Source organism: Triticum aestivum, chromosome 1A, assembly GCF_018294505.1.
Source record: "Triticum aestivum cultivar Chinese Spring chromosome 1A, IWGSC CS RefSeq v2.1, whole genome shotgun sequence".
Taxonomy (NCBI): Eukaryota; Viridiplantae; Streptophyta; class Magnoliopsida; order Poales; family Poaceae; genus Triticum; species Triticum aestivum.
The window spans coordinates 580,278,839-580,301,713 of NC_057794.1; the positions used below are offsets into that span (position 1 = coordinate 580,278,839).

Sequence of the window (22,875 nt, forward strand, 5' to 3'; positions counted from 1 at the left end):
TTACAGCGCGATTGCATTGCATACAATAAAGCGACAACCATATGGCTCCTGCCAGTTGTCCGATAACTCGGTTACAAAACATGATCATCTCATACAATAAAATTTAGCATCATGTCTTGACCATATCACATCACAACATGCCCTGCAAAAACAAGTTAGACGTCCTCTACTTTGTTGTTGCATGTTTTACGTGGCTGCTACGGGCTTAAGCAAGAACCAATCTTACCTACGCATCAAAACCACAACGATAGTTTGTCAAGTTGGTGATGTTTTAACCTTCGCAAGGACCGGGCGTAGCCACACTCGGTTCAACTAAAGTTGGAGAAACTGTCACCCGCAAGCCACCTATGTGCAAAGCACGTCGGAAGAACCGGTTTCGCGTAAGCGTACGCGTAATGTCGGTCTGGGCCGCTTCGTCCAACAATACCGCCGAACCAAAGTATGACATGCTGGTAAGCAGTATGACTTATATCGCCCACAACTCACTTGTGTTCTACTCGTGCATATAACATCAACATATAAAACCTAGGCTCGGATGCCACTGATGGGTTTCGTAGTAATTTCAAAAAAATTCCTACGCTCACGCAAGATCATGGTGATGCATAGCAACGAGAGGGGAGAGTATGATCTACGTACCTTGTAGATCGACAACGGAAGCGTTTGGTTGATGTAGTCGTACGTATCCACGGCCCGACCGATCAAGCACCGAAACTACGGCACCTCCGAGTTCTAGCACACGTTCAGCTCGATGACGGTCCCCGGACTCCGATCCAGCAAAGTGTCGGGGAAGAGTTCCGTCAACACGACGGCGTGGTGACGATCTTGATGTACTACCGTCGCAGGGCTTCGCCTAAGCACCGCTACAATATTATCGAGGACTATGGTGGAAGGGGGCACCGCACACGGCTAAGAGTAAGATCATGTGGATCAACTTGTGTCTCTCTGGCGTGCCCCTGCCTCCATATATATATGTTCAAGAGGGGGAGGCCGGCCGGCCATCATAGGGCGCGCCAGGAGGAGTCCTACTCCCTCCGGGAGTAGGACTTCTCCCCCAATCCTAGTTGGAATAGGATTCGCGAGGTGGGAAAAGAGAGAGAGAGAGAAGGAGGGGGGCGCCGGCCCCCTCTCTCCTTGTCCTATTCGGACTAGGGGGAGGGGCGCGCGGCCCAGCCCTGGCTGCCTCTCCTCTTCTTCCACTAAGGCCCATTAAGGCCCATATAGCTCCCGGGGGGTTCCAGTAACCTCCCGGTACTCCGGTAAAATCCCGATTTCACCTGGAACACTTCTGATATCCAAACATAGGCTTCCAATATTTCAATCATTATGTCTCGACCATTTCGAGACTCCTCGTCATGTCCGTGATCACATCCGGGACTCCGAACAACCTTCGGTACATCAAAATGCATAAACTCATAATATAACTGTCATCGTAACCTTAAGCATGCGGACCCTACGGGTTCGAGAACAATGTAGACATGACCAAGACACGTCTCCGGTCAATAACCAATAGCGGGACCTGGATGCCCATATTGGCTCCTACATATTCTACGAAGATCTTTATCGGTCAGACCGCATAACAACATACGTTGTTCCCTTTGTCATCGGTATGTTACTTGCCCGAGATTCGATCGTCGGTATCCAATACCTAGTTCAATCTCATTACCGGCAAGTCTCTTTACTCGTTCTGTAATACATCATCCCGCAACTAACTTATTAGTTGCAATGCTTGCAAGGCTTTAGTGATGTGCATTACCGAGAGGGCCCAGAGATACCTCTCCGACAATCGAAGTGACAAATCCTAATCTCGAAATACGCCAACCCAACATGTACCTTTGGAGACACCTGTAGAGCTCCTTTATAATCACCCAGTTACGTTGTGACGTTTGGTAGCACACAAAGTGTTCCTCTGGCAAACGGGAGTTGCATAATCTCATAGTCATAGGAACATGTATAAGTCATGAAAAAAGCAATAGCAACATGCTAAACGATCGGGTGCTAAGCTAATGGAATGGGTCATGTCAATCAGATCATTCAACTAATGATGTGATCTCGTTAATCAAATAACAACTCTTTGTCCATGGTTAGGAAGCATAACCATCTTTGATTAACGAGCTAGTCAAGTAGAGGCATACTAGTGACACTATGTTTGTCTATGTATTCACACATGTATTATGTTTCCGGATAATACAATTCTAGCATGAATAATAAACTTTTATCATGATATAAGGAAATAAATAATAACTTTATTATTGCCTCTAGGGCATATTTCCTTCAGAGTGCGGGTCATATCTCATTGCATCTTGATGCACTCTTGTGTGGTGAAGATCTTTTTGCTCATGCTTGTCTTGACGAGGCTTTTTGCCATCTTAATTGGTATCCCTCGTCTTGATGAGGCTTTCACTTTCTATCTTCACCATTGGTTGTCACAAGCTTGGTTGTTATTTCGCTTTTTTGTAAGCTTGTGTATCCATTTTCTTGTTGTGTGTGTGTGGGAAGGTCATGTCTTGCACCTTGTATCTCATTTATCCAAGACTATGTTGATGCTTAATGCTCATCCATATATGAGTCTTATCAAGTGCTTTGCCATGTCTCACACACATCTTTTTGGTTGAGCCCACTCGTAAGTTGCCTCTTTTATATGTTGCTCAACCATGTGCTTGTTGCAAGAGCTATGCCTTGTCTCTTTTTTAGCCCACTTGCACTTGTTGTGAGTTTCTACTGATTTTGGGGGAGTGATGGTCCTGTTTTATGCACTTGGTATCCTAACGCAAATATTCTAAGGAGTGCACAAATCATGGGGAGCTTCTCTAGTTTCCCTAGAACACTCCTTTGCTCTATCATAATATCTTTTATTCATGTGGCACGTAGGATCATTGGTCTAGTTGGTTCAATTGGTATCTATTGATATCTTGCTTCAATTGGTATCTTTCCATTGCTTGATTGCTTGTTTCTCTCTTTGTTATGTCTTTGTGGCATATCATTCTTTTGCAATCTTTGGGCCTCAATATAGTTTGTCTTCCTCCAAGTATTTACCTTTGGTTTTGTGTATTGCTTTCCACTCTCTTGTTGAGAAATACACAATTTATGGAGGACCACAATTTATATTGGCCTTCTAAGCTATTGGCCCATTTTGGCAATCGATGCCAATGGGGGAGAAGTTTTTAGAGAGTTTTGTGGAGAAGTTTTCAGAGTTTCTCCTTGCTTTGATTTTGTTCCTAAGCATTTGCATCTCATTCTCACGCATCATTGGTTGTTGCATTGCATGGTGATGCATAATTCCTTATATAAACTCTCTTGAAAGTGATTGTCATCAATTACCAAAATGGGGAAGATTGAAAGGACATGTGGTGCCCCCATGTGTGGTTTTGGTAATTGATGACATTCTCTATGGACTAATGGTTGTATTGAGTTATATTTGAAGGATTTGTCCGTAGGCTTTTCTTGAAGTCCATGTGTTGGTTTCAAGGAGTTTATGTGTTGACCAAGGTGCTATTAAGGAATTATCCAAAGATTGGTCATGTGAGAGTTGAACTTATTGCAAGCATGTCTTGAAGAAGAAGAAGAGTGTGTGATGATTCATGTCTACCTTCAAGACATCATCCAAATGAAGAGAGTTGGAAAGATTCAAGGTTGATCAAGACTAAGTCAAGAGTGAATCAAGTTGATCAACACACAAAGCGTACAAGATGTATCGAGGGATCAAGTGATCCCATGGTATGGTAAGCATTGTCCATTACGCTTTGTGTACTAACCCATGGTATGTGAGAGTTCTTTGTGGGGTTAGGTTGCAGTGTGCAAGTTCAAGTGGAGCATCACGAAGAGATCATCCTTGAAGCTTGCCGTCCATTGTGGTGTCAATGGACTTGAGAAGATGTGCCAAAGAGCGGCTCACCCATAGTAGAGTATGGGGGAGCAAACATCTAGTCTTCATCGAGCCAACGCAATCAAGAAAGGTGGTCCAACTTGAGGGAGTCAAGATCGTCATCATCTAGCTCAAGTGGACTATGTGCAAGGCAAAGGTTTGGCCTTGATAGGTTCTCTATTTTACCGGTCTCATGGTGCTAGTTTGGAGACCAGGTTATAGGATCGATTGCCGTACTATCAAGGAGGGCTCTCAAGTGAGTAGCTTGATCGTATCATTCGTAGAGAGCTCAAACCATTGCATGCTTGCATCATCTTTCTTGGTTCTTGTTTGGTTTTCTCCTAGTGAGATTTGGAGCTTATGGTCATCTTCTTGACAAGCTCGAGTTCATCAAAAACGGAGTTCACATGCTTCTTCTATTGCGTTTTCAGTGTTGGAGGTTTTACCGGTCTTATTCGAGGAAGGGTTCTCACCATTTTCTTATGGGCCTTTTCTAATTTGCTTCTTATTGTTATTTATATCAAGATTGTGTTAGCCCTTGTCGCTAGCTTTCCAACTAACTTGGTTTCGTTGAATTCGGAGTCCGTTTGCAGAAGTTGTGTCAGTTTTGATGTCCTTATAAAAGCTGCAGCGGTACTACCGCTTGGAGGGGATGTAATCTTTTACTACCGCTCTTGGGAGCGGTACTACCGCGGCTACTTCCGTGGCTACTTCCGCTCCGGACCAAAAACTCGTCACAAGTCCAGCGGTGGTAGGCACGGATGTATTTTTTTAGTACCGCTACCCTTTGAGGTAGTACCGCTACCCCTAGCGGTAGTACCGTGAGGACGAGCGGTAGTACCACTCTGTGCGGGCTGTGAGCATAACGGTTGGATTTTTTCCCACCTATAAATGGGGGTCTTCTTCCCTAATGAACCTTATCCTTTAAGCTCGTGTTCTTCCCCCATTGTTGACCTCCTTCGAGCTTGCTATCTCTCAATCCCTCCATGGATTCTTGCTAGTTTTGGGGGGAAAAGAGAGAGGAGATCTAGATTCACATTTCCACCAATCACTTTCTCCTCTATGTGAGGGGAACCCCTTGGATCTAGATCTTGGAGTTCTTGGTGTTCTCCTTCTTGTTCTTCCTCTCATTTCCCTCCCTAGCATTAGTTGTTTTGGTGGGATTTGAGAGAGAAGGACTTGGGCACTCCGTGTGCCCTTACCATTGCATTTGGTGCATAGGTTTGAGTTCTCCACGGTGATACTTGGAAGTTACAAGTTGAGAAGCTTATTACTCTTGGGTGCTTGGTACCCTTGAGCTTGTTCCTCTTGGGTGCTTGGGCGCCCTAGGCGGTTGATGGTGTTCGGAGCTCAATCATTATGGTGTAAAGCTCCGGGCAAGCGTCGGGGTCTCCAATTAGGTTGTGGAGATCGCCCCGAGCAATTTGACGGGTTCCGGTGACCTCCCCCAAGGGTTGCCAAAGTGTACAGGTTCGGTGACCGCCCCCAAGGGTTGCCATTTGTACGGATTCGGTGACCGCCCTCAAGGGTCCCTTAGTGGAATCACGGCATCTTGCATTGTGCGAGGGCGTGAAGAGATTACGGTGGCCCTAGTGGCTTCTTGGGGAGCATTGTGCCTCCACACCGCTCCAAACAGATATTAGCATCCTCAAGGGTGTGAACTTTGGGATACATCGTCGTCTTCGCGTGCCTCGGTTATCTCTTACCCGAGCCCTTTACTTATGCACTTTACTTTGTGATAGCCATATTGTTTCTTGTCATATATCTTGCTATTACTTAGTTGTTTATCTTGCTTAGCATAAGTTGTTGGTGCATATAGGTGAGCCTAGTTGTTGTAGGTTTTGTGCTTGACAAATTAACCGCTAGGTTTATTCCGCATTTATTCAAGTCTAAACCGTAATTATTTTAAAGCGCCTATTCAACCCCCCCCCCCCCCCCGCCGCCTCTAGCCGACATCCTCGATCTTTCATATATGCTCTCTTCAATAAGTGTGGTTCATTCGGCAAGAGATTTTTTTTGAAACTAGGAGGGATTTCTCTCGACTGTATTTTTATATTATTTTTCTAGTTTATGCAAATTCAAATACAACAAAAATCAGCTCCGATGGCTGATGTTAAAGCAACAAAGAAAAAAGCTAACCAAGGCCTAATTGTAATAAAATAAATAAGAGCTCAAAAGGAAAACTCAGCGGAATGTCCTTGCCGATGTCTCAAAGGATGAGTACTCTTTAAAAAAAATATGGCGTCCAGCTTGATGAGATTAGTTCTAGGAGTTTTAAGCATTCCCTTGCACTCGCGTGGTTTAGTGATAGCTGTGTCGTGCAGTGTCCTGGATCATCGCCTTCGGATTGACCACATTCGGATGTATTGTGATTAGCTGGACACTGTGGCCACTATCAGCGAGGGCAGGAAGGAGGATAAACGGACGGGTGGAGCACCATGTTGAAATAGAGGGTGTAGACCTATTCGAGATCTTAAACAATGATTATTGGTGCTATAGGCATGTGATCTTTTTTTTTAAACGTTGCAACGCACAGGCATGTTTGCTAGTAAAATACATAATTATCGAGTCAATTGGTTAATGCATATACTTGATGAGTTGGGTTGTTTTTGTGCGAGCTAAGGTGATGAGTGCAAGGTGTTGTTACTTTTGGGACTTAATTGCATGTTTTAATGCACATAGCAGCCGAACCAAGAAAAAACACAATCATTTACAAATATCTATCCATAAATATTGCAAATGATACAATTCTACTAAGTGCTCCCTCTGTTCCATAATTCATGTTGTGGTTTAGTTCAAATCTGAATTAAGACCATGATAAGAATTATGAAACATAGGGAGTACAAAGCAAGCATTTTATGCAGATTGCATAACAAACTTAGAAAAAGACCATGCATTTGATGCAAATGAATGATGCTATTTCCAGAACAAATGCATGCAATGTCATTGATTTTTGAAACCAAAAAGTATGGAAAACATATCTAGCTAGAAAAAACCATGAAACATGCAATGTCAAAAATTCGAGAACATATTGCTTACAGATATTTTATTTACTCTAGTGTTATCCCTTCTACTTACTTACACCTGAAGTCATGCAAGCTAGAAATCTTTATCAACTTTAGCGATGGCTGCATGATATTTAACGATGCTAAAATAGATTGCAAAGACACGCGGTTTTGTTTTCTTCTACCTTTGCCTAACCTAGATGGTTTCGATTTGACTAAAACAATTAAGAGCCAATGTCTCTTAATAAATCGACCAACACCACTTTCTTTGTAATATATGTTTTAAAATTGATGTAACTGCATATTTGGCAAATAACCTTAAAATTGCATAATTTAAAAATATATCTAAAGTTATACAAAGTTGACACTTATTTTGGGACGGAGGGAGTATGTTGTAATAATATATGCTCAAATAAAGTTTGTATGCAAATGTTTGGATGAACTAACAAAAGAAATCTTTCGAAATATTAGGTTTTGGGGATTGATTACATAAAAATATTTACTTGTATACTCTCTAAATAATAAGGGATTAAAGAATGGATAATAGGATGAGGACCTAAAAATTATATGGGGTCGACTAGAGATACTCTTATTCTTTGTATTCTTCGGTCACTTATGTTCCGGACGCTCGTATAGATCAGCTGGAGACGACGAATAGAGGAGAACGGCGTGCGAGCGTAAACCTTTGTGCGGCACATTCTTTCCTTTCTCCACTTTTCCGATCTTATCTATACTTGAGAGGGAAATATCTTTTGGCTCTTTTTTTTTTTGAGGGGATATCTTTTGGCTCTCAGGTGTATATACATCTGATATAGATTTTTTTTAGTAATTACAAAATGTCAAAAATGTCAGAAGCTTTTCTTATAATAAACTTGGCCTTCTTTTGTACCCTTATAAAAAGTTTCATGAAGAAAAAACTAGTGTTGATTTTTTTCACCAACAATACCATGAAAGTTATTCCTTGTCCAAACTTTTTATACGAGTACAACAGAAGGTCAAGTTTATTTAATTTTTCTGTAATTACTACTCCATCCGTTCCTGAATATAAGACCTTTTAGAGATTTCAATATGACCTACATACGGAGCAAAATGAGTGAATCAATACTCTAAAATATGTCTATATATATCCGTATGTAGTTCGTATTGAAATCTCTAGAAGGTCTTATATTTAGAAACAGAGGGAATACTTTTTTCATATAGGGTATATATATCACCAAGAGCCAGACATGCTTATGGAGTTTCTGCACTCAGGTGCATATGCACCCGGGTGAACAGTAAAATTTGGAGAGAAAAAAGGAAATAAATAAAGAAAACTGATTTATTTATTTTTGTAAACGTTGTTGAATGTTTTACCAACTTGCAACATTTGTGGTGAGAAAAAATCTCATGAAGTCCGGGCAAAAAATATATTAAAAGAATGTTCCAAAAAGGGCAATTTTTCTAAAGCATTTTGGAACATCGATTTTGTTTTTTTGCTCATATCTCCACGAATATTTTTTCAACATAAACTTTGCATGGTTGTAAAACATTCAATAATGTTTGTCACAAGAAAATCAGATTTTATCTATTTTCCCTATTTAAAAAAATTATTGTACATCTTGGAGCAGAACAACACTTCCAGCTTTTCAGCCCCTATTGTACTCACTAGAGTACAGCACAGTGTAAACTGATGTGCTCTCAAAGTGCAATTTCTCACAAGCTATATCTTACTGTTTTTCTCCTTGAAAACTATCTTATTGTTTTAGTTGACTTGCAAATTCTTATCAAATGTGGCAAAGAAATGACAACTAAGGTGTTTTGTCATAGAACACTGAACACATCAGCCACTCCCACTATCTCAACAACAAAAGGATTCAATCATATGGGATACATGGTAAGCTATACTGCAAAAAATACGAATAACTTATTTTTTGAATGATTTGAAGATTGCTCAGCACACCTGCCATACAAATAACTTACTAAGAAAAGGTTACAAAGCACCTCCAGAAAAATACCAACAAATCTGAGTATTTCAACAACTCACTGCAACAAGAAAATCTGGGGAAAATGAAGGCCATGTAGCCTTGGAAAAAAAAACATGGCCCAAGTGACGCAGCAAAGCGCGCCAAACGCTTAGTATATGATTAAATGAGATCGATGGCGGTGCTAGGCCAGCACCTTATCATGTTTTCCTTTTGTTGAATAAGAACTGGGGTGTGGTGCTCCTCGGAACTGGGTGTGGGAAAATAACAGGGGTGCACATACCTTCGGTAACTGATATCAGCCACCGATAACATGGGATTTCAAGTGCTAACTCAACCTTTGAACGGTTGGTCATCACATTGCACTGATATCAGCCAAACAAAAATGCATCACATATACGCAAACCTACGTGTAAAACATACATGCTTGGCTTCATTAAATGTAGCAACAACATCTAACATTTCAATGAATTTGTTTATTGGTTCTGAAAAACTGAAGCAACAACCTATGAACTTCCCCATAGTTTTGACCGCAAGTCAGTCGTGTCTTGATCCACTGGGGGAGCTTTTCAACGGGGCAAGAGAAACCCCTGCCTGATGACGTGTGCAAGTAACGCGAGTCAACCAACAGCATTGCAGCATAGTCATTTACATGCCTGATTGCTCTGCCTGCAAGCAAATTTGTTCATCATTTAACAACTAGAGCCAAAAAAATCATAAATGTTAAGATTACACAGCAGCTTACCGATACATTGATTCACGGCTTTCATGCATAAGTTTTCATAGTACTCTTGACCACTTTTACCACTCTTCCTTAGTATACCAAAACCAGGCTCAACCTTGCATTCATCGTCTCTGCTCAAGGACTCATCATCTCCAGCCACAGAGGAGGTGGAATGGTTTCCAATGTGTTTTATTGTCTCCATCAGTTCCACATCATCTGGGCTTGGATAAGGCAATCCAACCATCACAACACAACGACCCATACCATCACTGAAGTTTATGCCTTCAGAGATCTTCCCACCAACAACAGCCATTAAAAGTGCCCCGTTGACACTTGTGTCTCCTGAACCATTGCTGCAGCAGGATTGAATTGCCTCCTTGTATTTGTTGAGTATCATCTCGACATCCACACTGCTTCTTGGCTCTCTGAACACGTGCTTCTTCTTAGAAATCTTAGAAATTGTGCCTGAAGCCATCCATGCATCATAAACTTGTTTTTCATAATCATAGGAAGAGAAAAACACTACTATTCCCTCTGGTACTATTGTCACTATATTGCAAAGAAAACGTCCAAGCTCTTCGATCTGCAAAGATAGGCAGATAAGAATAGGCACAAAAATAACGTGCAAACATTGGAGAGTAAAGGAGAAATGACTCGAGGTATACATACCATGGTAGGAGAGCTCCTTGAGCTGTGGCTGAAATCAAATTTCTTGCCTGAGGGCCCACATGTAACAGCTATAGGAAGAATACTCTCAGGGGGGACAATGTGGTTGCACGAGAAGAATTTTATATCACTAGGCAATAAGCCTGGAAACAAGCGCAGCCTTGTTTCTTCAATAGGCTGGAGGGTTCCACCGGCCATAATAACAGCATGTGCGTCATCTGTAACCTGCAAGAGGAAAGATTTATAAATACGCATGTGAAATAGGACAACTCTTGTCTCCAAGCAACATATGGAGCAAGGTACATCACCTCAGAAAATGTTTTCTCTGCACAAAGCATCACAAATTTGATATATGCATCTTCAGAGTGTCCACCAGGCTTGTGCCGTGCAACTATGATTCTTCCATCATCATTGAAGTACAGTAGAGAGCGTAAAAAGTCAGCCAAACCCTGAAAGCTTGTTATACTGCTTCCTTCACCATGTTGCTGCCCATGATTCAAATCACCCACACCAGTTTCGGTGAAAAATAATTTGTTGGCATATCCACTAACCTGCATATCAGCAGTCAATTCTTATAGGTTCTAGACACAACAAGACTGAATGGAAACGTAGTGGAAGAAATATTTCACCTTGTGGATTATATTGCTTTCCTTCAGATACTGACAAAGTTTTACTATGTTTATGTTATCGATATCAAGGGAGAATAAGAACTTATTTATAGTCAAAGAGGTCACAGCGGAGGAACAATCTTCATTACTTATCAAACATCGTAGGAATGACCGTGTTAGAACTGTCAAGGTCTGGATGTAACGTCGATTTCCAGCTCCCAGAACATTCTGAAATCTATTGAGATATGCCTCCAGGTGGGAAAGAACTGCCCTCAACTAACAAAAATGAGAATCATAAAATTAAGTTAGTTTCCACAACTGGAAGCAAACAGTCTCAATTCATTTGCTAATTATATTTTGCTTAGTAAAGGGAAATTTTAAAAGTGGACCGATAAATATCAATTTTATTATCCTGTTGTCTGCTACAACAACACAACTGAGCAAAGTCAAGCTCTCTACCAGAAAACTCTCTTTGGTTAGATCTCCTTATATGGTAAACCTACTTACAACACCTCTATGTTCAGATCTTGGAAAACATTATCGAATGTGCAAAGCGAATGAAATTATGAAGATAGAGTACAACTGTACAGTCAGACTAATTCTATGAACAAAAACATCGTGAAGTTTCCAACAGATGTTAGGGATCTAGAACTCAGAACAAAAACATCGTCACCATACCGTGAGGGGCAGGTCAATTATGAGGAAGACTAACCTGAGAAGATGTGACCTTTGAGTTGTACATGCTAGTAAGGGAGTCTGCTAAGTTGTGAGCCTCATCTATGATGACAACACTGTTCTTCAGATTAAGGCCAAGTGATTCTCTAGCAGACTTCAGCAACAAAGACTGGTAAGGAAGTACTACGAGGTCAGCTGAGCGGACCATGTCACGTGCACTGTAGTATGGACATGTTCCAATCCTCCTTCCAATTTGTGCCAAATCCTCAATATCCAATGCACCATGGTCAGACACTTCACTCTTGAACTGTTTCTGCAGACTTCTGTTTCTTAACATTGGGCACCCACAGGAGGTCTTTGTTCGGTGCCCCTTTTTGTTATCACCCTCGACCTGAACATTTACAGCCGCAAAAATTACTAGTTGTTAACAACAAAAGTTAAAAATTGACAGCATACTAATGGTATTTACTACTCCGTAGTGTCAAAAAACATTACTGAAGTGTAGTATTTAACAACCTATCATAGTGTCAAAAAAACGTCTTATATTATGAGACAGAGGTAGTATTTAACAACCCAGCACATACAAGTATGATAAGTGATAACCATACGCTTTCCTGTGCAATCAGCCTGTGTGGGAAATAAAAGACAAAAGATGGTCACTGGCACACTGAATGCAGGTATGTGAAAAACAACTCAGTGCATGTCTAGTTATATTTCCACCGAGAAACAAAACCAAAGTTCAGCTCGAAATATTGGAAGAAATTACGGCCGGGAAACAATATTAATCGCACCTCATGAGCATGCCAGGCCCTAAACGTGCAAGAAAGAGCCAAATTTGGGTGCAGAAGTCCAAGACAATACTATCTAACAAAGAGAAGTGTCTAACAAAACAGCTGAGCATTGTAAATCAAATTGATGTAATTGAAACATGCCTTAATTTTGCTGCTCTTCTTGTTCTTTTGCAGTTCCAAGCACCTCTCGTTGATCCGGTTTGCGCTCCCCAGCTTCTGAACATCTGCAAGCAAACGCACCACAGATCAACTAAACACAATCCCAGCCCCGAAACTAGAAGAACAAAGATGACCAAATGACCCACTCACCCTTGTTAATACACAAGCTCTTCCTGGACCCCAAGCACACCGTCCTGAGCTTCCCGGAGAAATCCGTCCTCTTGAGCTCCCGGACAAACTGCGAGAGCTGCGAGTGCGTGCGGCTGGTGAAATACACCTTGGGAGTCGCCTCCTCTTCTTCCTCTTCGTCCTCGCTCTCACTACTACTGCTACCACCACCACCACAGTGTGCCCGCTTCCCGGCGGCATGCGGCCTTGTGCCCTCCTCGTCATCACTCTCGTACTCGTCAAGCAAGAACTCCTCCTCGCCGTCGTTCTCCGCAATTCCCTCGGATTTCTCCGAACCCCCCACCTTCCTCATCCCCTGCCTCCTCCGGGGGTGAGTCTCCGACTTCTTACCGGTGCCCTTCTTAGGCGGAAGCGGTGTGAAATCCCGCATCCAGTCGGGCTCGTCGTCGTCTTCGCCGCCGACAGCAGCGGGGGCGGAGCCATTGGCCCGTTCGTGGCCGGCGGCGCGGTGGTCGAGGAGCCACTGGAGCGCGCTGCAGATGATGCTGAGGGTCTTTCCGGTGCCTGCGGCAACGCGGGGGAGGCTGAATCGTTAGTGGTGGCTCGCGAGGACCGGAGGATGAGGGGGGGAAGGCGGCAGAGCAGGGCTTACCGGTGGGGCTTTCGAGGAGCGCGAGGGCGCGGGGGCCGGAAGAGAGGGCGCTGTAGAGGAAGGACATGAACTCCGACTGGATCGGGTACGGCGCGAAAGGGAACGCCGGGAAGTCCTGCCGCGGCGGCGGCGGCGGCGGCGGCGGCGGCATTTTGGCGAGCGCGCGCTTGTGCGGTGGGTTTGGTGGGGGTTTCCCGCGCGCGCTGCCCCTGCAACTTTGGATACGGGATTGAAGACAACCAGAATACTCAAATTTCTTTCGCGTGCTGTGGGCTGTGGGCTACTGGGCTGAAGAGCAGGCTGTGGACTCAAATATAGCCTTGTACGGATGCTAAACTGAATACATTTACGTATACTCTTTTTTTTTACTCGAAAAAACGTATACTCAATTTTTTACGTCAGATTTTGGTATTCACCTGAATATCGGTGACCCAGTTAGCCTCATGTTTGGTTTGCTCCCACACTTTTGGCAACATTATTTTGATGCAATCTATGCCCCTCATGTCAATGGCTCGGAAAAGGGTGGCAAGATTGCCTCAATTGTGGTAGGGCATCTCCAAAGCTGTTCCCCAAAAGCGGACATACTATTCGTTTGTAGATGAGTCCGTGGACAATGATAGGGGAGCCGGTCATCCAAAACTATCCATCAAACGGTTAGACACATTTCAAAATGAAATTTAATCAAAGTGGACAAATTTCATGTGAACCAAACGATTTTCATTCAAATCGGACCAAAGTCATGTCATTTTTGACATATTTCATCAAACAATAGCCGACATGACATTTTTTAAACATACAAAAACCTAGTCGAGATCTTCGTCGACTGTGGAGGGGTCCGTGTCCCACGTTTTGTCTTCCCCATGCTACGGCCATCAGCTGCAAGAAGTGAAGTTGCGGGAGAAGAGCGAACCATGCGGGCGCCAGAATGATGCGGAGACGCCCTCGTCCATGATCGCATGCGCGGCTGCGCCGCCTCCGCATCCTCCTCCGCGGCGATCGCACTGCAGCCGGTGTGAGTGCTACATGCGGCCTTGTAGAGCGCCCGCTGGTGGTTGACGAAGTTTGGGTCCTCCAAGACCATGGCGGCCACGGCCTCCTCGCCCGTGAACTTGCCGTATATTTGCCTCTTCGCCAGCCGGTTATGCACAAGGAGGGCGAGGTTGTAGCATTAGTCCTCCTGCACCAGTCGAAATACCGATACCCGGCGGCACCTCTGCCATGATGGTGTTAAAGTGTGTATGTGTCTATTCCATGGTGAAGCCGGCATGGATCGGTGCATGCGCGGACACCGACTCGTCGTCGGACATCTGCTTCATCATCAGGTCGTTGTCGCTCACCTCCGGTGAGCTCGCAGGCAAGCCAACCTATATCCGTCGCACATGACGGGCCCGCTAGTTGTCCGCAAGGCTGAACATTTTGTGCTTCTGCTTCATCGAGAGGCTCTCCACAAGGTGCTAGAGCTCGCCGTCGTAGCGGAAGTGGTGCATCGAGGAGGAACAGAAGCGACTGTGTTGTGGTGTGGATCATGTCATGTGCAATCCTGCGAATCAAAGAGGCCCTAACTCCGGAACAGACGTTCACGGTTGTTTGAGAATCCGCGTCTTAGATGTTTTTTTTTACATGAACCAAACATGTCCTGTCAAAAACAAACAAAAACATGGTCATACCAACACTGTTTGTAGGCCGTAGCGCCCATGCAGGGAGGCATCAGGGTAGCCTCGAGCGTGCTGCCGTTTTCTCATCACGCCGTGGAACTCCATGCGGCGCGGGGCGGCTCAGACGGTGACGTTGGCGGCCGCGGCACAGGCACAAGAGACGGGGGAGGGACTCCGGCCGCGGGCTACGTGCATGTTGCTCGTTTCACCGTCAGCCAGCCCCGCGGAGCTCGCATCTTCCGGGCGAACAGTCACTTCCAGAATCAGAAGAGAACGCCGCGTGTGCGGTGAGTCACGACGTGTGGATGACTGGATATACGGATGTCTCCTGGCTCCGGTCCGTACGGACGCGACCTGGCGCCTGGTGAGCATCACATCACACCATGTGATTCTGGGCTGGCACGCGCCGGCTAGGACCTCCCTAGCTAGCGCTGGAGTCTTCACGGCCAACCCCACCGCGCGATCCTATTCTGTCCGTCCCCGTTCGTTTGAAGTAAAAGGGACAAATCGGGCGGCCCAACGCGCGGGAGCAAACGGATTTTTATCCGTTTTGTGTCCGCTTTCGACCCATCCCGGCCCAAGTTTGCGCCGGTTTTGGGGTGAAACGGACAGCGCGCGGACGGGCGGGACGCGCGCGCTTGTCCTTCCCTGGCCCGCTTGTTGGTGGGAGAAACCAAAACCCCCCACGTCCCATTTGGCGCCATTTCCCCAAACCCTCCCACGTCCCTCCCGCCGCCCCCTCTCTCCCCCGTCCATGGCCGACGCCCAGCCGAATTCCGGCGGCCTGGCCGTCGACCCGCCCGGAAAGGTGAAGAAGAAGGCGGCCAAGGCGCCAAGGAAGCCGCGGTCGGAGTGCACGCCGGAGGAGATCGCCAAGTTGGACGCGGAAGCGGCGAAGAAGAGGAGCCGGAGAGCGGTCGTCAAGGGCAATGCCTCCGCGGCCAAGTTCGCCGCCGAGCGAGATGCGACTGAGGCCGCGCGGCGCAAGGCCGCGGCCGACGAGAAGGAGGACATCGTCAACAAAGCGCACGCCCTCCTCATGCTTGGCATGGGCCGTCCGGCCGGCTTCACTACAGCAGCCGTCGGCCCGACGAGCATAGGCTCGTCGTCCGCCCGGCCTGCGCATTGCCAGTCGCGGACCACGCCCATGTCGCTCGGCTTTCTTCCGCCAAGGCACGACGGTCACACCCGTTTCTCGGGGTCGCCAGACGTTGGCTTGTTCGCGCCGTCCACACCGCGCCCCGTGGCCGTCATCGACCTCAACGTCACGCCTGGGTCCAGCAGCGGCGGGCGACCGTCCGTCGAGATGCAACGCAAGCAGGCACGGGTACCGTTCACGGGCACCATGCCGGCCCCCCGCGTGTTGTTTGACGGAATGCCAACACCAATGGCACCGGTCGACCACCCCTTCTACAACCCGTACATGGAGAACGTGATCTTCGAGGCTGGGCACAGACGTGCCTACGACCCCGAGGAGACCCAAAGTCAGGATGGCCGCGCCCAGTACGTCCCCGATAAAGAGGCCGACGACCGTGCTGACTACGACCATGGTGACTCATGGCATGAAGACGATGACATCTATGTCGAAGGTGATGGTGATGAAGAAGAAGGCAATGTCGTTGATATTAGTGGTGAGCCATTGTTCATCGACGAGCTGACCCAAAGAGCGAAAGCACAAAAGAAGAGGAAGAGCATTCGCACGGATTCATACACACAAGATGAGGACAAGTTGATTTGCCAAGCTTGGATGAAGATTAGCCAAGATCCGAGGACCGGCGCGCAACAAAAGGGCATTGTTTTTTGGACGAGAGTCCACAAAACAATCCATGAAAGGAAGATGTTTGAGCCCTACCAAATTACAAGCAACTGTGGCATCGGCTCGATTCAAAAGAGATGGTTGTTCATCCAACAAGAGTGCAACAAGTATCAAGCCGCATTTGAGAGCGTTGAAGCACGGCCCATGAGTGGTCTCGGCGTTGGGGACACGGTATGCTCTCCTCTTCCTATCCCTTTCCTTGCTACGACCATGAGACTTCGGCCTTGTATATGTTTGCATGTTCACTTCTTGTTGATCATGTGGTGTAGGCATTTCAATTTTTGAAGGCATTCAAGGTCCGGCACAATGACAAGCCATTCACTCTTACGCGTTGTTGGACGATCATCAACAATTGCCCTAAGTTCAAGGACCAATACCGTGAACTACAAAGGAAGAGAGGACTGAAGACGGCCAAGTTCGTCGGAGGTGGAGATGGCGAGGCGTTGAAGAGACCGAGAGGCAAGACCAACTCCAAGGTTGATGACATACGTGATGCCTCATCCATGGCATTGCATGACACTTTGCATGGCATGATGTCTCAAAAGGATGTGAGGGACGAGAAAAAGCGGCAAAGCAAGGACGAGCAAATGAAGCAATACCTAGACCTTCAAAGAAAGAAGCTTGAGATGGAGGAGGCGGCCAAGAAGAGGAAGATCGACATGGAGGAGGCGGCCCGGTAAAGGCAGCTCGACATGGAGGAGGCGGCCCGGCAAAGGTAGCTCGACATCGAGGCCGACAACGTCAAGGCCAGGCAGAGGCAGCTCGACATCGAGGCCACCAATGCCGCCACCAAAGCGAAGGAGGTGGCCCTTGTGATCATGAGCGTGGACTTGTCGAAGATGAGCGAGAAGACGAGGGCCTGGTTCGAAGCCAGGCAGAAGGGGATGCTCGACGCCGAAGGCCTGAACTAGGTCGTCCGATCGGCATGGCCGTTCTTTTTGGAGGCTGGAGTGGGTGCCGCCCGCCCGCTGGGCCGCTGACAGTGTGCCGGCGAGAAAACATTTATTTTGGAGGCTGGCTGTGTTGCAGGCGAGGACAACTATTCATTTTGGAGGCTGGCTGTGTTGCCGGCCGCTGGCTGATGCCGGTGATGGACGTGTAGGCCGCTGGCTTTGTTGCCGGCGTGATGAACTGGGGCCGTGAACTAGGGTTTGGCATTTGAAACGTTGCTTTTTTTAAAATAGACGCGGACAGGATGGGGCAAACGGATGCCGCCGCGCGCTGGGCGCACGGCCACCGCATCCCAGGATACGTCCGGACACGACCTCATTGCCCTATCTAAACGGACGGAATCCAGATAAAATGAACGTCCGTTTAAGGTCGCGCGGTGGAGTTGGCCTGACTGCCGCGGGCAGCCAACACGGTCCAATGTACGGCCGTAAATTTTTAGGCTAAACTAGCCTAAAAAAGTCATATATTTTGAGACGGGTGTAGTACTTGATTATTAGTCGCAGTATACCAACGTGCACGTACTTGTACTCTTCGGACATTCGTTGAGTTGTATTTCAGGTCTGCTGTAGACGGTTAAGGGAAACCCCTAGGCACGACCCTGAATTTTTTTTAGGCAAAGCACGACCCCGAATGGTCCAGCCACGTTTGTTTGCGGGTAAACGGACACAAAACGCGACCCAATATGCAGGAGTAAACGAATAAATGCCCTTTTTTTTCTCCGCTTTCGACCCATTCCCGGTACAAAATCCGGCCGCGCTTGTGTCGAAATGGACAACGCGCGGATGGCAGGACGCGCGCCCTTGTCCTCCCCTGGCCCGGTCACCCGCGACACACCCCGCCCAATTTCCCTCCAGTTTGCCCAAAACCCTCCCACACTCCCTCCCCTCCCTCCTCCATGGCCGGCTTCCCGAGGAATCCCGGCGACCCGGCCGCAGCCACATGCCCCGCGGCGAAGAAGAAGGGTCCCAAGAAGTCGCGATCGGAGCTCACGCCAGCGGAGCTCGTAAGCTCGACGCCAAATCGACCAAGAGGAGGAACCGGCAGACAAAGGTGACGGAGAAGAAAGCCGCAACCGGCTACGCCACCGAGGCGGGCGCGATGCGTGTCGTGCAGCACCAAGCCAACGTCAACAACAAGGAGTCCATCGTCGCCAAGGCGCACGCCCTCATGTTAGGGTTGTGCCGACCCCCGCCGGCCATTCTCTCGGTCGCTGCCATGGCCGCGGCTAGCACAGGCTCGTCGACCGTTCGTCCACAGCAGTACCGGTGCCCGAGCTCGTCCGTCACACCTGAGACACCCGGGTATCGTGCGCCGCCGCTCAAAGGAAGTGAGGGAGGAGCCGAGGAGCAAATGAAGATATATCTAGAGTTTCAAACGAAGAAGCTTGACATTGAGGAGGCCGCTCAACTGAAGAAGCTCGCGATCGAGGCGACCAACGCTGACACCAAAGCAAAAGAGGCGGCACTCGAGATCATGAGTGTCGACAAGACCAACATGTCACTGGAGAGGAATGCTTGGTTCGCAAGCGGCAGAAGGAGATGTTCGCCCGAGACGGACTGAACTAGGCGAGACCACGACCGTTGATTATGGCCGTTCATTTTGAAGGCTAGCTAGTGTGCCGGCCGCTGGCTTTGTTGCTGGCGTAAAAAACTTCTTAGTTTTGATGGCTGGCTAGTGTGCCGGCCGCTGACTTTGTTGCCAGCGTCAAAAACTTGTTCATTTTGAAGGCTGGTTAATGTGCCGGCCGCTGGCTTTGTTGCCGGCCGGTTTGAACCACGGCCGCTGGTGTGAACTATGGCCGCTGGCGTTTTAGCTACATCTTTGTTGTGTTTGAAAAATGTGCATGCAGCCAGACAAGATGCGGCCGTGCGTTGGGCGCACGGCAGGCGCATCCAGAATTCTAGATGAACATCACTCCGTTGTCTTTCCAAACGAACGAAATCCGCGTAAACGGACATTTATTTGGAATCGTGCGTTGGAGTTGCCCTAACAGAGAACATACGTGAGTGCGTGCATGCGTAAATCCTTCGAGATGCCCGGTCTCTCCCACGACATGCACCTCGTGCCCGCACACAACCCTTGCCGTAGCTTGGACGCCGGATCAGTATGTGGGTGATGAAGTTTCCCTACAAGTATTTCCCTTTTTGCGATGGTCCTTACAAGTATTTTGGTACATGTACGGCACATTCTTTTCTTTCTCTGCTTTCTTCCGACGCTATCTGTACTCTCGAGTGCTAATAATGAAAATGAATAATTAGTAGAACCAAACTCACAACCCTCAGAGCCCATTTTCTTCATGATGAATGTTAAGTTTTTTCTTCATGTGAACAAATTAAGTAGTACCAAACTCACAACCCTCAGAGCCCATTTTCTGGGTCCATGTGTAAATGTTCCGCCAATTTGACAACTCTGAGTCGGCATCATTCCTGCCAAACTGTGTAGCGCCACGGCGGTACAAGCAGGTTCAAGCATAAGGTTTTGCTTGTTTGTTTCATATGAAATGTAGACGATTAGGGTATGTTTGGTTTAAGCAAGTTTTGGACAGTTAGAATCCCAAGATTTCTTTTCCTGTATTAGTTCTTTTACTAATGATGCAGGCCGGGGCTTTTCGAAAGAAGAAGAAAACTGTTGATTCCATTTTTTATCCCATGATTCACCCTTTTGAGAGTGTTGACCCCAATTTGAGAAAATCCGCAATTTATACCCTCATTTTATCACCTTTATATCACAGTTATCTCTAACCAGATTTTTTTTCAAATTGGTGTTGATTTCACATGTCACGTCGCTGGTTTTTTTATTATTTTGTGCTGGTTTTCAATCTAGTTTTTCCCGTAGTTGAACCGATCCAGCGTCGCACCAGACCGTACCAGGCCGTCACGCACTCACGTCCACTAGTGGAGCCACACCTAATAGTTGTGCCCTCTCGGTCGAGTCACACCTGGTCGCCGTGCCAACCCGGTCAAGCCGCATGAGGTCGCCGCGCCCACCTGGTCAAGCCGCGTCGGACAACCCCCTCATTTCCTTCTTTAACCAGTCGCTCTGCAAACCACCTCCTACCCCTCCCGCTCTTTTCCTCTTTTCCTTTATCATCCTTTTGAGCACTTGAGGAGATCAAGGCTACAAAGCACTCGATGTAGCAGCAGTCGGCGCGACCGTCGTGCAGAGGTAAGTTGTACTCCATCTCCTCTATATCTATCTGCTACATCTCTAACTCCATCTTGCCCTGTTTTGGAGGACAAGTAGATGAGTTCTTCATCTCTATCTTCAACATTATGCTCCGCTCTATTTTGGTGGAGGCAAGGAAAGTATGGTTTGTTTATGGTGTTGGTCCTTAGAAGGTAGGATGGAAAAAGAAGGAAGTTTTACTGACTATAGGGTTTTAGCAGAGATAAAGTCAGGGCTTTGATGATTTGTTCATGTGTTTTTCTGTTGGATCTAAGATGTGGGTTTAACGATGATTGGCATAAAAGGAAGGATTTAGAAGAGATCAAAGTTAGGGTTTAGGGATTTAGTAAGAAGAGAGGTTGTAGAAGATTTAAAGCCTGAGCTTTGATGGTTTTTTCTTGTGTTTTTGTGCTGCATTTGATGTGGATTTAATGATGACTGGCATAAAACAGAAGAATTCAGGAGAGATCAAAGTTAGGGGATAGGGTTTTAGAAATAAACCTCTTATTTCCGTCAAAGTTCAATTGGGTGCTTAGGTTCATTGTGCGTAAAGAATCTATTTCTCAACCTGCACCTGAGCCATGGCTTAGAGACTCAATTACTATTGATACTACCATCAAGGGGTACCTCCACTCGCCACGAGTCATCGGTGCACCGCCACAACTCTGAAGATTCTGGTTCAGGTCAAGTTCATACAGTTGCAGTGTTAGCTTCAGGTTCAGTCAGTTGAAGTGTTAGTTTCAGGTTCAAACAGTTGAAAAATCAGCCAGTTTTAGCCAGTGATACGTCTCCAACGTATCTATAATTTTTTTTATTGTTCCATGTTGTTTTATTATCAATCTTGGATGTTTATAATCATTTTATAGTCATTTTATATCATTTTTTGGTACTAACCTATTGACATAGTGCCAAGTGCCAGTTGCTGTTTTCTGCATGTTTTTTACATCGCAGGAAATCAATATCAGACGAAGTCCAAATGCAACGAAACTTTATGGAGATTTTTTATGGACCAGAAGGAACGTAATGTGCCCTGGCTGTGCCTGGGGGAGTCCCGAGGAGGGGACAACCCACCAGGGCGAGCCAGGAGGCCCAGGCGCGCCCTGGTGGGTTGTGCCCACCTCGGGTGCCCCCGGACCGCCTCTTTGCTCTATAAATACCCCAATATTCCCAAAACCCTACGGGAGTCGACGAAATATTGATCCAGCCGCCGCAGAGTCCAGAACCACCAGATCCAATCTAGACACCATCTCAGATGAGGTTCACCACCTCCATTGGTGTCTCTCCGATGATGCGTGAGTAGTTCTTTGTAGACCTTCGAGTCCGTAGTTAGTAGCTAGATGGCTTCTTCTCTCTCGCTGAATTCTCAATACAATGGTCTCTTGGAAATCCTTATGATGTAACTATTTTTGCGGTGTGTTTGTTGGGATCTGATGAACTTTGAGTTTATGATCAGTTATATCTTTTTATATCCATGAAAGTTATTTGAGTTTCTTTGATCTCTTATATGCATGATCTCTTATAGCCTCGTATTTCTTCTCCGATATTTGGGTTCTCTTTGGCCAACTTGATCTATTTATCTTGCAATGGGAAGAGGTGCTTTGTAGTGGGTTCGATCTTACGGTGCTTGATCCCAGTGACAGAAGGGGAAACGACACGTATGTATTGATACGTCTCTAACGTATCTATAATTTTTTATTGTTCCATGCTGTTTTATAGTCATTTTATATCATTTTTTGGTACTAACCTATGGACATAGTGCCAAGTGCCAGTTGTTATTTTTCCATGTTTTTTACATCGCAGGAAATCAATATCAGACGGAGTCCAAATGCCCCGAAACTTTACGATGATTTTTTATAGACCAAAAGGAAGAAGTTGGGCCCTGGTTGCACCTGAGGGGAGTCGTGAGGAGGGGACAACCCACCAAGGCGCGCCAGGAGGCCCAGGCGCGCCCTGGTGGGTTGTGCCCACCTCGGGTGACCCCCAGACCGCCTCTTTGCTCTATAAATACCCCAATATTCCCAAAACCCTACGGGAGTCGACGAAATATTCATCCAGC

The 22,875-nt window shown here is 46.5% G+C and overlaps 1 protein-coding gene and 1 pseudogene across 1 annotated transcript; one reads left to right on the forward strand and one right to left on the reverse strand.

The window, feature by feature from the left end:
• Positions 1–9,239: 9,239 nt before the first annotated feature.
• Positions 9,240–13,483, reverse strand: LOC123069672 (ATP-dependent DNA helicase DDX11). The gene is made up of 9 exons (XM_044492597.1): positions 13,233–13,483; positions 12,602–13,144; positions 12,434–12,516; positions 11,539–11,892; positions 10,848–11,102; positions 10,527–10,769; positions 10,222–10,443; positions 9,574–10,135; positions 9,240–9,497 (listed from the first exon to the last, which is right to left on the reverse strand). The coding sequence occupies exons 1-9, from the start codon at positions 13,381–13,383 to the stop codon at positions 9,292–9,294; spliced, it is 2,619 nt and encodes an 872-aa protein (XP_044348532.1). The 5' UTR covers positions 13,384–13,483; the 3' UTR covers positions 9,240–9,291.
• A 1,443-nt stretch (positions 13,484–14,926) lies between these two features.
• LOC123055277 (uncharacterized) lies at positions 14,927–17,614 on the forward strand (annotated as a pseudogene).
• Positions 17,615–22,875: the final 5,261 nt, after the last annotated feature.